Source organism: Fibroporia radiculosa (genome assembly GCF_000313525.1).
Source record: "Fibroporia radiculosa TFFH 294 genomic supercontigs, scaffold40438, whole genome shotgun sequence".
NCBI lineage: Eukaryota > Fungi > Basidiomycota > Agaricomycetes > Polyporales > Fibroporiaceae > Fibroporia > Fibroporia radiculosa.
The window spans coordinates 14228-27910 of NW_012133510.1; the positions used below are offsets into that span (position 1 = coordinate 14228).

The following is a 13683-nucleotide window of genomic DNA, read 5'->3' on the forward strand; positions in this document are numbered from 1 at the left end:
ACGGCGTCATCATCAACGGGCGGTTTTCTTCGACAGAGACAATGCCTCGTATTCTGTTTGTGAGCGGATTCCATCCGAACACGCGTGCCCGCGACCTTGCCTACGAATTCGAGCGGTCAGTGCCTTGTTTGCATCGCCTTCGCAATTTTAACGCTGAATTTTCTGGCCAGGTTTGGTCCCCTGGTGCGCTGCGATGTCCCCGCGCCGCGTAACCCGCATGCAAACTCAAATCCGTGAGTGTGGATTCTTGAATACTTTACCATTATCCCCAGTCAAGTGGCCTCGAACGTCCGCTGCCCACACCCACGCGTGATTTTACCGAGCTGTAATCCCCCGCTGTCGAACGTCGAGCCAAAGCCACGAACGAATCTGGTTGTGGACCGCGGAGCGTCGTCTTCACGAAGCGCAACTCCTTTCGATCGTTCGATATACCGCATTCCGCCCGAAATATCCTCGCTCAACGTGCCCCTTCGAACCCTCTCGCAGTTACGCATTTGTTGAGTTCCGAAGTCAGCGTGATGCTGAAGATGCCTATTACGATATGTGAGTCAGTTATCTCGCTCACTCCGATCGCTACCTCAATATCAGCGTCCCTAGGCACGGGAGGCATTTCGAGGGGTCGCGCCTGAGTATCCAAGTGAGTGGATTCTGACCACCTGAATTTTGACCAGTATTGAAGCCATTACGTCTATTCTTAGTGGGCGAAGAACCCTCCGTCATCCGTGTGGCGATACGAGAGGAGGTCTCCGCCTCCCCGACGTGATCGCGACCGCTCTCGTAGCCCCCGTCGTCGCAGCGACCGGGACAGAGGTGACCGAGATCGCGACCGTGACCGTGACCGGGACAGGGACAGAGACAGGGAGCCTCGCGACCGCGACCGCGATGAACGCGACAGAGATGGCGACAGGGACAGAGACAGGAGGAGACGAAGCAGGTCCCCTGACAGGCGTCGTAGCCCTACACCGGAAAAGCGTCGGGATGACCGAGCGAGGACCCCCCCTCCTCCTCCTGTGGAGGAGGCAAAAAAGGATGAAGACAGAGCTAAAACTCCGCCTCGTGATCACTAGACCGGTTTTATGTCTAAACTATGTCTGCATGAATGATGTCAGGCTTGATACGCTACTTTTCATGGTGTATACTTAACGGTGTGAAAAATCATCATATTATTATGCCGCCGCATGTTAGTTCAATGCTATCAGAGTGCTCGTTATAATTGCGTGTTCGACGGAATTCATCCCTGAGCTTTTAGCGTCCGCGGTTGTGCTGTGACGCGTGCCCACTGCAGGGTGGCACTTTCCACGATACACGATGCATGATGCCACCTTCGTGCGCTTGAACTACCTTCGACTATGTCTTTGCAGACCGATGTTCGAATCCCGACGGTCGACGATCTGCGGGTATGAATACCCTTGAATTCAGCAGCAAACCTATACTGATCGTCTGAACAACAGGTCAAGCTATGTTTTATCTGTCGAGAAGAGGAGCGCTTTGACAGTGCGTATTTGCCATCGTGGCCTAGCTCATTTTACCGAACTATGCTTAGATATCGAAGAACCTCAACGAGCATGGACACATCCGTGCTCGTGCACCCTTGTTGCTCATGAGTCATGTCTACTCCAGTGGATAAAGGCCGCACAGCAAGACGCATCTCGCGCAAAGAATGCTCTGAAATGCCCTCAATGTGGCTCATCCTATGAGCTCGAGAGTGACAATCCGTTCATTTTGAGACTACTGGACAACGTCAATACAAGTCTGTCAATAGTTGGAAAGATTGTCAGCGCTGCTGGATTAGTAGGGATTGTGATCTCGTTTGGGTTTGGTATGTAGCGTTATATTGGTGCATCTTGAGGTTCGACCTTCTTCGCAGGCATCTACATAGTCTGTACCTCTTATGGTGCGTATGCAGTGCGGGAATTTTTGGGAAGAGACATGTGCGTATTACTTAGCTTGCCCATTATCTTCCTGTTGAACTACTTCGTAGGTATAATCTTCTCCTCACCGACGATCCGAGCAATTGGCCATGGCATGCATACATCAATTTACCTATGATACCATTCAGTCTCATCTTCTCTCGTTCCCGTTTCTTTGACATCCTACCAGTCGTTCCTCTTTTCCTTGCCTGGCCATCATCGCCGCCAGTATCTTCAGTAGAGGGTTTCATGAACTCTCGTTGGAACCGTGTGGGGAATAGGAGTGCCACTTATCCTTCTGCGCCTCTGCTCACTTGGCCACCGTCTCCAATTGTCGTAACAGTGCTGTTCCCTGTGCTGACAGGATTCTATCGGCGCGCATTTGCCAAGTTGAAGCACTGGCTGATGGATACTGAACCAGGCCCGCATCGCCCTCTGCGCGAAGTGATATGGGATCTAGGGGGTGATGGTCCGGTACCCCTCCGTGCTCGCGTTGGTGTTAATATTGAACCTGCCCCAGAACAGCGTCGCGTGAACGCTGGTCAGCAGAGGGTGCCTCAAGGACAGCAAGGGCAAGGGCAAGAGCAAGCTGGCGATGCCCAGGCGGATGCCGACGCAGACAATGACGATCCTGCTATCGTGGCCGAGCGAACGCTGCGCATTACCAACGCATCGCTGGGACGATTCATTGGCGGCGCACTCGTAATGCCTGCTATCTCCAACTACATGGGCGCAATTTTGCTCAGATTGTCGAAACACTCAGACATCTTACGTCGATTTTTAGCCATACGAACTCCCTTGCGCGGTGTCCCCGTGCCCCTAGGTGGATGGGTTGATACTCAACCTTGGAGTGATATGAGCTATGTGAAGCAACTCGGAATGGGTCTCAGGGTCGCCCTGAACCTCGTATGTGGCGGTACTCGGACTTGGCACGAAGCCGACCCGGTCTGGTAGGTGCTAAAGAATCTTGTTTTCACGGTTTCATACAATTATCTATTTTGTTACTTACAGGTGGCGAAACTCGATCGGTCTCGGGATCTTCATCGTCGTGAGTATATTGAATGTGTTGTGTTAAACCAGTGGCCGCTCACATATATCATGGCACAGGCTAAAGACTGCATCAAATTACTTCATCTCTATCTTGCCAAGCGTGAGCTTGAGACCCGCCGGGTGAAGAGTCGTTCATTTGCCGGTGTGGATTTCAAGGAACTAGATCTTATAACCCCTGTAAAATAGACTCGGAGTATTTCATGGCCAATCTCTGTCTTACGTCATCTGTTGCCGATGAAAACCCATCTCACTATTGTTACGAACTTGCTTTCATGCTACTTACTAGCCGTAATACTGACACCGAACTGAGAGCGGCATCCTCAGATCGGCCATCGGTCAAAACGACAAAGGGCTTCCAGTACAGTACTCTATTGCTACACGATGTACCCAGAGTTTGCATTCCCGAGGAACAGCAATAATAACTAGACAATCAATCAATCAACCTCGACCACAGTTCCGCGCTGAACACTACCCCAGCCTTAACATATGATCAGCAAGAGAGGGTGTTGAGGATATACGTCGCGACGTACCGACTAATCGCCAATGCTTCTCAATACGACGCGACAGAGCCACCTTCTCGCCCACTTCTGTGCAGGCCGGTGAAGTAAGCACAATTTTAGCTAGATCTGCCTTGACAGTGAGGACGCGGCCACCGGTGGAGGTAGAACCAATGTTTATGAGAAGGAGCTCGCCCTTGGTGAGTTTTGTGACTTTAGTCTGCTTCTTGTCCTCCGTCTTGACACCAAGCAGTCGTCGAAGCAAGAACAGACTGATTTCAAGCTCTACATTATGAAAATCAGGCCAATGCGGACAACGCAGCGACAGAAAAATCAGTGCATACCGCTGTAGATTTGAGGGAGCTTGCCGACAGCACCCAACACCTGGCCGACAAGACGATCCGCACGGCAAAGGGTGGGATCAATGCGAGTGCCTACACCAATCAAACCGCCAGGTACAGCGAATTGCAGGTGATTGCTCTCGGCGTGTAGAGAGACGATGCGACTGAAGATTGGTTTACACCTGTTCCGGCCCTGCTCATCCTTTGTGACAACGCCTGGCCGGATTTCCACTTCTTGGCCCAGATGCAGGACCCCCGTGAGGATGGAGCCACCGGCAACGCCGCCCTTTAATTCATCTACCTCTGCACCAGGCTTGTTGACATCGAAGGAACGTATGACAATTAGTCGCGGGTCGGTGGTAAAGTCGCGGACAGGGATGGGTATACGCTTAACAATGTATTCATTGACGGCATCGATGTTATATTTTAATTGAGCGGATATGGGGACGATGGGTGAAGATTCAGCCACAGTGCCTAGGATCAACTCGTCAAGAAAAGTGAAATCACCGTCCATAGCTAGTTGATGTACCTTTGACGAATGCAGAGATGCTCTTCATGTGCTCCAGTGCTGCTGCTTCTTTGATCAGGTCGACTTTATTCTGCAAAATGATGATATTTTCAAGCTTCATGATTTCCACGGCGGCCAGATGCTCTGATGTTTGTGGTTGGGGGCATGTCTCATTACCAGCAATGAGGAGAAGCGCAGCGTCCATAACTGCGGCACCGTTGAGCATGGTAGCCATCAAAATGTCGTGACCGGGACAGTCAACAAACGAAACATGGCGGATCAGCTTCATGCGGTGCCCGCATCCAGGTCGCTCGCAAGGCGGATTGTCCTCTTTATCGGAGCGATACGATCGGTAACAGCCTGGTCTAGGACAGGCCTCATTCTCACACTTGTAGATCTATGAAGACCACCCGTAAAGAAACGGAAGATACGATATGAGAATAGAGCCTGCCTTCGCATTTGCATAGCCCAGCTTGATGGTGATATTTCTAACGAGTTCATTTTTGAATCGGACAGTCATGACACCGGAGATGGCTTTTACGACCGTTGATTTTCCGTGCGCGACATGTCCAATAGTGCCTACGATGCAAAATTAGCCGGCTGAATGGAAGCTGCTAAGGTGCTTTAGTACTGACCTAGATTGATTGTGGCCTATAAATGTGCATTAGAAATGAGGGTATCATCTAGAATGGATCTGACCTGTTTTGAGATGACCTCTGGGGACAGAGGAGTCAATTTGGATGGATCGATGTCGACCTTTGCGATGACTTCTTCTTCCGCATCACTTTCCTCGGCTTCGCTATCCGAGCCATCGTGCAACTTCTGCGCTGTTTCGTCTCCGGGCATAATGGGCTCTCGGCGGAGGAGAGAGAGAATGAGAAGGTAGGTAAAGAGTGTTGCCCTTCGAGCTGCAGGCGAGTACCGATCGTAAGAGTCAAAGAGTCAATCTAGTCACGAGCCATCGAGATATTATCGCCATTCGGGTTTGCAGTTATTTATTTGTATAAGCACGATTTCAAATCTGGTTATTTAACATGAGAAGATGAGTATCTATCACTACGTCATCGAGAGGGCCATGGATATATGATGTCCTGCCAGTGACTCCATGTTACACGTCCCGTCTTTCGCACGTAATTCCAAACTTCAACGCGTCAATACAGCACCTAGAGAGCCAGAACATGTCCTTGGGAGAGGGTGCATTCACCAAGTTGCAGTCTACACTGTTGAGTTAACGCTACTCTCGTCTTCAGCCGACGCGAAATTTCCGGGACAATACAGTCCTACTACTACTCCTCCTTCACCCACCCGCGAAAATCCAGGACAGGTGAGGAGTAGTTAGGTTAGCATGGTGTTCAGTGCTCAAGCTTCTTACATAGGTATATCCCAAAACAGATCCCAAAGGTACGACTACTGCTTGCTGTTCATCTTCGAACCTTGGATGAATGTCGTGTATTGAATCTGATGGTGTCTATAGCAGCGCCCGCGGAAACGATTCCTGGCACGGGCGGAGAACATGCTCCTCCATTTGAGAACTTAATCGGGAACCCCTACGCTTTTGACAGTTCCTTGGACAAACTGGATAGCTCCCTGTCAGATATCATCACCATTATCAAGGGCGAGACGTCCAGGGTGGGCACTTCAGGTGAGACTGAGGTTTTGCTCCGCAAGTTCAGCGGCTGGAGGCACGAACTCTTCGCCTTGCGGTCTGGACGTACGAAAGTTGTGGACAGAGGTCACGATGAAACTCCCGCACAAGGCGGAATGTTTACGGATTAAGTCATGCGCACATTGTAGCCCTTACTGTAACATCAAATTTCATTCCATCTCCGAGATGAGAAAATCCTGGGATTGCCACCCAATTAATGTCGAGGCTGAATCGTGCCCCTGCGGTAGACTACATATGCAAATGGAACGGACCTAATACAGCAACAATTTGATATCAGTGAGAACACACAAACCAAACATACGTCATGAAGGGCATAAAGAGCATGAAAGTCTAAAAATCATATAAAGTGAACAAAAACCTAAGCTGTGACAGATAGGAAGTCATTATCTTGAATCAGAGTATAGGGCAAGGGCTCGTTGTATCGTCTCTGTGTCCAGCCCGCGCAGCTTGAGACAGCGTTGGAACAGCTTCTTGTCCAGTGGATACTGTACTCGAGATGCGAGATGTTGTGACGCCACGAATGACCTCACGACACTCGCAACTAGTCGTTGCTTGTGCACATTGATCAGCGGCTCTAGTTGTATGGAACGGGGGAGGGGCGTCAACGTAGAGAACACCTCTGGATGTGCGAGGGGCTCGAAAGCGTTGGTGATGGGGTTAATCCCGACGGGCTCATGCGGCGCGGTTGGGTCGACCAAGTCAGGCAAAGGAATATACGGCTGAAGTTGCGATAAGTAGACGCCTGTATTAGGAACAATGGACGGTGTGAGCAAAAATAGTAAACACAGGAGCCTCACAAAGCATACCGAAAAAGGGTATACATGCGGGAGCAGACGGGGGCTTGCTCTCGGACACAGCTCTACCGCGAGTGGACTGACCATCGACGCTTGTTACGGATACGTCTTGCGAGTTTACCTCGATCGGCTTGGCTTCGGTAAGAGCCTCGATTGTACGTCGAATATAAGTGAAATGTCCCGCTCTTGATGTCCATGCGGTCAGATCCTTTAGCATACGCTCATCATGATGACGCATCCGGTGGGGGGCCTGCTGCATCGCCTTCGTTGCCCAGGGGCTGCGTAAGCCGGCGATGACAGCTACGAGCATATTGAAGTTTTTAAGCTCATAGGCTTTCTGATATGCGACCTTCAGCACCAGAGAATGGGTGTCTTAAACGTAGGCTTACCCAAGCTAATCGTATGAATTTGGTGAAGATACGTATTCGCTCGTTCGGATGTGTGAGCACAATCTCGGAGACTATGAAGTTGGCAATTAGGTTGAAGCGTCCGCGCACCACTGCAAGAGATCCCATATGGTGCCCTTCAGTCTTTAGTCGCGCTCTCTCCCTAAGAAACTGTGCCCAGTCAAGAATATTGGTCTCCTGGGCTGTGCCTACCGCGAGAGGTGTCATCAATTCTTCAAATCGAATACTGAGGAAAATTTCCCGGTCTATCATGCAGAAGTGTTGCATCAATGTCTCTGTCCGACAGCCTAAGATGAAGGAATGATGTGGCTTCATACTGCTGGCATGGACAAAACTATTGGATGTCGGTGCGTGCATTACCGGAAGTGGATGTGGAGTGTTGCTGGGAGGGGGTTGATCGCCTGGCAACGATGACTCAACACCACTTTCCACTATGTCGTTGTGGGTGGCATGTCCCACTACCTTCTCTTGCTCTTCGTTGAGAGCAGTAGTGCCGGATTGGGCACCTGGTTCACTTTGATCTGTCAAACCTGCATCGTGCACGTCAATTGAAGTGAGAATCATGGACACCACTGAATTGCCGGATATCGACGATGCATCATGAGACAGCGCATCTTTATCAAGTTCCTCTGGATCTCCTGGGATCCCAGGCCGTCCTGTGATTTCACCGTAATCATCTTCACTTGACGAGTCGTGGCCATGCTCCGTGCTGGGATTGCTAGCTGCCTGCCGTTTTTGAATGGATTGCACCCATTTATCCACTTTGGACTCTTTCGCACGCCTCTTTTCTTCATTGATTTGACCCTCCAAGCGACGAAGGGCAGCGTCAACATCGCCGTCCTCCTCTTCGTCGCTCAGCGAATCTACAAGTGCATTCATCTGCCACTGTTGAATTGTGGCGCCTAATTCTCCACCAACAGAGGAATTTGAGCCTCCAGACATCAGAGATTCGTGGGTGCGGAATCCCAGAGAGGAAACACTATCCATAGACTGACGGACAAATTCAAAATCGCGACGCGTAGGCAAGCGACGGTTGGGTCTTTTCAGACCAGGCGGAACAGAAAGGTCCAGGCTCTCATTTGATGACAAATCGGAGAACTCGAGTTCGTCGATTGAAACGATGTCTAGCCTTTCGTCGGACAGCATATTCACATTGCGGATGCCGGGCCCAGCATCGGAGCTCGATTCCCCTGAAAGTATGGTAAAGGTCGAAGTGCGTGTAGATGATGCATCGAGAGTGTCGGATGCAGGGTCCACCTCTGCCGAAGTGGTAGGCTTTTGCTCAGAAACGATTGGTGTGATCGGATCGGTAGGCGGTTCATTCTTGCGAGGGGCTTCACTTCCGCCATTCAGAGAACAGACATCCGCGGAAGGATGTCCCTCCATCAGCGTAGCTTGTGACATCTGAGTTTCGACCATCTTCAAATACTGTTCGACTCCTCCCCGCACTAGAAGCAAGTCACCAGTTTCGTTGGCTTCAACATCAAATGCGGATACATCAAGACAATTCAAAGCCGTCCTCCCGGTGGCGCGTGAATTCAATACTCGTTTCCATTGCCCAAGTCGTCCGATCGTGTTCACGAAGACGCGAGAAAGCGTATTATGAGGCATCGGCAGCAGAATGGGACTAGCCATAGCTGATGATCTTGTGCCAGTGGAGCCCTTCTTCCCGTACTGTAAGAATGCTAGGTGCAGTGGTTGACGAAGCGTCGCAAGATCCAGGGGACCAGTAGACAATCGTGAAGGAGATATGTGACGATCCATGTCTAATTCTCCACGCGAGACACGAACATCAAAATCCAAATTGATATCAGCGTCGTCTAGGCTAGCTTCTACTGATCGCTTGGGAGGCCTAGAAGAATGATCGCTGGTCATGTCGAAGGCGTGGACTTGGGGGACCGAACGTTCTAGCTTCTGCCCCGGGTGCTTGAAGATTCTCCGCAAGTACTGATCCTTGCATTCCAGGAACACCTTCTTCAACTGGCGCACGATTTTCTGCGACATCCATGTTAGTCGGCCTCAAACAAACAAGACGTCGTGAAAGCATACCATGGCATCCGTGTGCCTCTGTAAAATTGGGTCTCTTCCTAGTGAATTCAGCCAATTTGCAAATAGCAATCGCAGCTCTCGATTTGGCACGAAATCGGCGTCAAAAAACGAGACGGCCCAATGACGCACTGCTGTGAAGGTTCGGACACGAACTATGCGGCGTGCCGTCTCTTCGCGCAGGGAAGTTGGCTCTCCCAGTGCCCAATGAAAGCGACAGATGAGAAGGTGACCGAGATCCATGGCCGAGATGTATGTTCGATATGTGAGAAGGAAAACTAACAGCTCGTCGTAATCCAACTCGCTGGTCAGTTGCGCAATCCATCTCTCTATCGTGGCGGCAACTAGCATCTTCGTCGGGCAGTCTGAAGGAGAATCTGGAGGAGGAACACTGTCGCAATGACCCTTCTCCTTGGCTTGACCTTTTTCCTTGAGACTCCTCTTTTGAGACACGACAGAATTACCTGACGAAAGGTCTGTTATGCTGCTGCGAGAGAGATTTTCAGGTTCATCAAGGAGGTCAGGCTCCACCTCCCCCCATATGACGAATCGCGGGTCGTCACGAGGGGCAGCGCTTTCATCAGCCTTCAGGGATAACTTGATGGTTGTTTCTTCGTGAGTAGCAGATATTCGATCCAAAGCCGGCAATCCACGTGAGGTCTGTAATACGTCGAAAACTTCTGTGGAGTACGGAGAATGCATGGCTGTTTCTTCTAGAGGAAGGCCTATATCTTGAACGTCGTCGCGAGAAGTAGTCGCATTCGACGGGGAATAATGGGGCGTAGATGCCTCATCGTCCGCGGAAGGATGGAGGCGAGAACTGCCATACTGCGACGGTTGTGTCTGGGTATCTGCGCGAGCAGTCAATCCCGATTCGAAGGATTGCATCTCTCGAAGTCCGAGGGGCGATGCCAATTTCGAAATAGCCGGCCTCCATGAAGGAGAATCAAAAGCTACACCAGGGCCAAACGGCTGAATAATGATTTCTGGCGGTAGTCCGTTGGGGTGTGTAGATGAGCGGCTGTCCATAGATCGCAAACTTCGGACAGACGTCGTTGAGCCTTGCAACAAACGAGAAGTCGGGGCCCCTGACCACGCCATGACATCGGCGAAGATGTCAGCATACGGAACGTTTGTAGCATCAGTTACCGAGGACGGAGGTCGAAAAATGTCGGCACTTGAGACGCTGTGAGCATGGGGTCGACTAGTATTTGTTCCAGGCGCAGTAGAACCGCTGGAGACATCAACGCCGACGCCAAGCACATTAGGAATTGATCGCGTTTTTCTGAGTTTCCTCACGGGGGGTGAGCGACTACCGTCGGGAGTATGGGATCCATTTGTCGATAGCATGGTCCCATTCTTGAACACTGAGGAAGGAAGAAACGAGTGCACACTCATGCGGGAACGACGTCTGGTCTGAGGGGGGTACGGATGAGATACCTGGGAACTAGGAACTGTGATATTCGACCATTTAGTGCGTAGTTCAGCATCTTCAGCAGAGGCTGCTGGTGCGGAGAGCTCCCGAAGTCTGAATCAAGCCTTCATCAGCAAAACAAAAAAGTTCAACACTGCCAGAACTTACCCCACACGATACATTTGCTTCCCGTGTTGATTTACGAAGGCAGTAATGGCGTAAGGAGATCGAAGCTCCTTACCAACACCAATATATTGATCATAACGTCGTTTCAATTCTCGAGCAGCAGCGCCGGAAGATGTCTCCACAAATGCTCCGTCAGCTGTTAGAGTTAGATTGTTCATGTTCTATTCGATCAAAAACTATTGAGGTACACGTACGCGCAATAGAAATGTCGGCTGAAGCTACCTCTGGCGGCAACTCGAGATTGAATCCAAAGATATCCTCTTCTTGGGCAAGTTGTGAGCGCTGGGGGTTCTGCGCCATGGAAGGTGCTGCAATCAGAGTTGTGAACTCTGACGAAGGATTTTGAAGTCCTGGTGTCAGGGAGATGTGCTCCATATCGAGGCTTTCCGAAGAATGATATGAAGTTGTGTGTCGCGTCGTATGCACAGTGGAGACCGATAGAGAAAACAAGGTTGGACTAGAGGAATAGGAGGGGTCTCCTCTGGGCAATGAGGAGCTCATAGATCAAGGACAGTCAATGGCGTTGCCCATAAGCGCATGATAACAAGCTCGTAGCAGCCAGTAAGCCCAGAATACTCAGTACCAGTGTGAATGATGAAGACAGCTCTGTATGCGAGGGCAGTTACTAGGCTGAATTAGTAGATAGCCTGCGGTAGGGTCCACCAACCTTGTCAGCTTCCTGGCGAGACGTAGAGACGGTCGTAAGGGAAAAGGTCTACAATGAGTCGCACTAAGTACGCGTGCGCGGCGAGCTCTGAAGACGGTTCGTGATCGCGATTCGGACGCGAGCTACTAGTACTTATGCCGAGCTCTAGAACCGCAATCATACCGATTAGCATGGTGATGCTTACATAAGCCACACAATGTGAATTTGACGATCTATTCGTACTATTGCTAAGCGTACTGCATCATATAACCATTGCTCATAGTCACCATGCCCCTTGTTGGAGCAGCAGACGATCATCACAGCGACCTTAGTGAGTCGTGCGGTAGCAGGCGCACGCATCATATACATTTAAAACACTACAGCGCTTAGTTCATCTGCTCAATCATACAACATCGTCGTCCCACTTCTCGCCGATTAAGTCCACCAACTGCATTATTTAAAGCTTAGGCGATTCGATAAACGAGACGCCCTGTATTGGAGATGTCTGAGAAATCATATACGTATTGCTGAAGTCAATACACACCTTCTCTATATTGCTTTCGAGATCGGGCAAGGCGGCCTGGATAAGCGACTGCTCGAACTCTGTAAGATTACCAAGAGAGTGCAGCTTGGCAACACCCTCAGGCTGTGCAACTTTATCAGTCTATCACAGACTAGACCTTTCTCTCAAGCACTCACCCCAAGCTCGACAGGAACCGAGAAAAAGTCAAGTTCCTTCCCAATTACTTTCTTGAGCGAGTCCCCACCCGCTTTGTCACACGAGAGATGGACAAAACTCGGGGATATGATTCCCTTCTCACCATTCAGGGCCCTGAGTACTTTCCCTGCAAACTCCGCACCAGCATATGCCATCGAAAGGGTCGCAGACCCAGCACCGTCCTTCGCCTTGACGACCTCATCTCCCCCAAACTGAACTCTGGTGGTAAGAGCTTGCAGGTCTGATGGAGAGAATCCAGCAGGAAGAGGATGCGATGACTGCGAAAACAACGGCACAATCTGGGATCGATGAATTAGTAGATCTCACATGGTCTGAGTAGGTGGCACAGATACCGTAACGCCGCTATGTCCACCAACGACGGGGATTGTGACAGAGGAAGCCAGAGAAAGATCACCGAGGACTTCAGAGACGAAGGTTGAAGCGCGAACGACATCTAAAGTAGTTACACCAAAGAGCCTTTTGGGGAAGAAGTCAAAAAAGAGCCAGAGTAGAGTAGGGCGTTTGATCACCACGCACTTCTTGGCATCGAAAACGCCATGTTTCTTGAGAACTTCGGCAACAATTGGAACGGTAGAGTTGACAGGGTTGGAAATCACCAATACCGCCGCTTTGGGAGCAGCCGTTGCAATTCCAGTCGCAAGATCGCGAACGATCCCAGCATTGATCTGCACCTATGAGCACTGGAATAACGCGGGTGTAATGGAACCTCACCTTGAATAGATCATCCCTTGAGAGGCATGGTCGTTAGCTAGGATCTGGAACAAAACAAACTGCGACATGACCCTGACCTCGTCATCTGGGGCCCTGTCAGTTGCTGTAAAATCAGGATGAAGTATCGCACTTACGCCAGGCTTGCGAGGTACTCCGGCAGGAATCACAACAATGTCGGCACCCGTCAGCGCCTTCTTAAGACCATCATCTGGAGGCAGGTAGCCAGAAACTTTGGCGGGGGTAGCGATATGCGACAAATCAGCTGCAACACCAGGGGTGTTCACAATATCGAACAAGGCCAGCTAGCAAGAGTCAGGACATGAAATTGAACAGCATTTACGGACACACCTCCTTGACGAGTGGATTGGACTTGAGCAGAAGCGCTAAAGGTTGACCAATGCCACCAGCAGCCCCGAGGACGACGGCCTTATACATGCTGAAAGTTGAGTAGTAGGATCAAAGCTAAGCGGGGTCTCAGAGAACGGCCAGGTGAGTCCCAGTGCAGGGTGAACGTGAGATGACTTTATGAGAGATAAATTCGGCCGAGCGCGCTCGTTGTCGCTTATTTGTTTGATCCGATCGATTCCCATGCGGGGTCTGGGGTCTCGGAGTGACCGCCCGTCAAAGTGCGCATTCAGGCGATTGAACTCGTCTCTCACAGGTTCAGTCGTCGCTCCTCAAAGTCGACTACTTTGTATGGAGCTGAGGTGCATGTAGCAGACGAGGCGACCAAGTCGTGTTCGGGCATGCAGGAATAGCATCACTGTG

General features: G+C 50.6%; 7 protein-coding genes across 7 annotated transcripts; 3 read left to right on the plus strand and 4 right to left on the minus strand.

The window, feature by feature from the left end:
* Positions 1 to 41: 41 nt before the first annotated feature.
* Positions 42 to 1067, plus strand: FIBRA_08141 (uncharacterized protein; the record flags this gene model as incomplete). The annotated part of the gene is made up of 5 exons (XM_012329796.1): positions 42 to 115; positions 171 to 233; positions 487 to 543; positions 598 to 637; positions 699 to 1067. The coding sequence occupies 5 exons, from the start codon at positions 42 to 44 to the stop codon at positions 1065 to 1067; spliced, it is 603 nt and encodes a 200-aa protein (XP_012185186.1).
* Positions 1068 to 1349: 282 nt separating this feature from the next.
* Positions 1350 to 3146, plus strand: FIBRA_08142 (uncharacterized protein; the record flags this gene model as incomplete). The annotated part of the gene is made up of 7 exons (XM_012329797.1): positions 1350 to 1397; positions 1452 to 1494; positions 1544 to 1819; positions 1868 to 1931; positions 1982 to 2860; positions 2922 to 2958; positions 3018 to 3146. The coding sequence occupies 7 exons, from the start codon at positions 1350 to 1352 to the stop codon at positions 3144 to 3146; spliced, it is 1476 nt and encodes a 491-aa protein (XP_012185187.1).
* A 248-nt stretch (positions 3147 to 3394) lies between these two features.
* Positions 3395 to 4532, minus strand: FIBRA_08143 (uncharacterized protein; the record flags this gene model as incomplete). Its single annotated transcript, XM_012329798.1, has 4 exons — positions 3395 to 3438; positions 3491 to 3742; positions 3802 to 4272; positions 4328 to 4532. 4 exons carry the CDS (start codon positions 4530 to 4532, stop codon positions 3395 to 3397), a joined length of 972 nt encoding a protein of 323 aa, XP_012185188.1.
* A 171-nt stretch (positions 4533 to 4703) lies between these two features.
* On the minus strand, positions 4704 to 5152 carry FIBRA_08144 (uncharacterized protein; the record flags this gene model as incomplete). The annotated part of the gene is made up of 3 exons (XM_012329799.1): positions 4704 to 4885; positions 4942 to 4957; positions 5006 to 5152. 3 exons carry the CDS (start codon positions 5150 to 5152, stop codon positions 4704 to 4706), a joined length of 345 nt encoding a protein of 114 aa, XP_012185189.1.
* Positions 5153 to 5411: 259 nt separating this feature from the next.
* On the plus strand, positions 5412 to 6082 carry FIBRA_08145 (uncharacterized protein; the record flags this gene model as incomplete). Its single annotated transcript, XM_012329800.1, has 3 exons — positions 5412 to 5630; positions 5683 to 5707; positions 5781 to 6082. The coding sequence occupies 3 exons, from the start codon at positions 5412 to 5414 to the stop codon at positions 6080 to 6082; spliced, it is 546 nt and encodes a 181-aa protein (XP_012185190.1).
* A 273-nt stretch (positions 6083 to 6355) lies between these two features.
* Positions 6356 to 11194, minus strand: FIBRA_08146 (uncharacterized protein; the record flags this gene model as incomplete). Its single annotated transcript, XM_012329801.1, has 6 exons — positions 6356 to 6714; positions 6779 to 7103; positions 7156 to 9168; positions 9223 to 10747; positions 10802 to 10955; positions 11014 to 11194. The coding sequence occupies 6 exons, from the start codon at positions 11192 to 11194 to the stop codon at positions 6356 to 6358; spliced, it is 4557 nt and encodes a 1518-aa protein (XP_012185191.1).
* A 728-nt stretch (positions 11195 to 11922) lies between these two features.
* On the minus strand, positions 11923 to 13350 carry FIBRA_08147 (uncharacterized protein; the record flags this gene model as incomplete). The annotated part of the gene is made up of 8 exons (XM_012329802.1): positions 11923 to 11955; positions 12010 to 12111; positions 12165 to 12482; positions 12537 to 12869; positions 12916 to 12931; positions 12993 to 13000; positions 13050 to 13217; positions 13264 to 13350. 8 exons carry the CDS (start codon positions 13348 to 13350, stop codon positions 11923 to 11925), a joined length of 1065 nt encoding a protein of 354 aa, XP_012185192.1.
* Between the last annotated feature and the right edge of the window lie 333 nt (positions 13351 to 13683).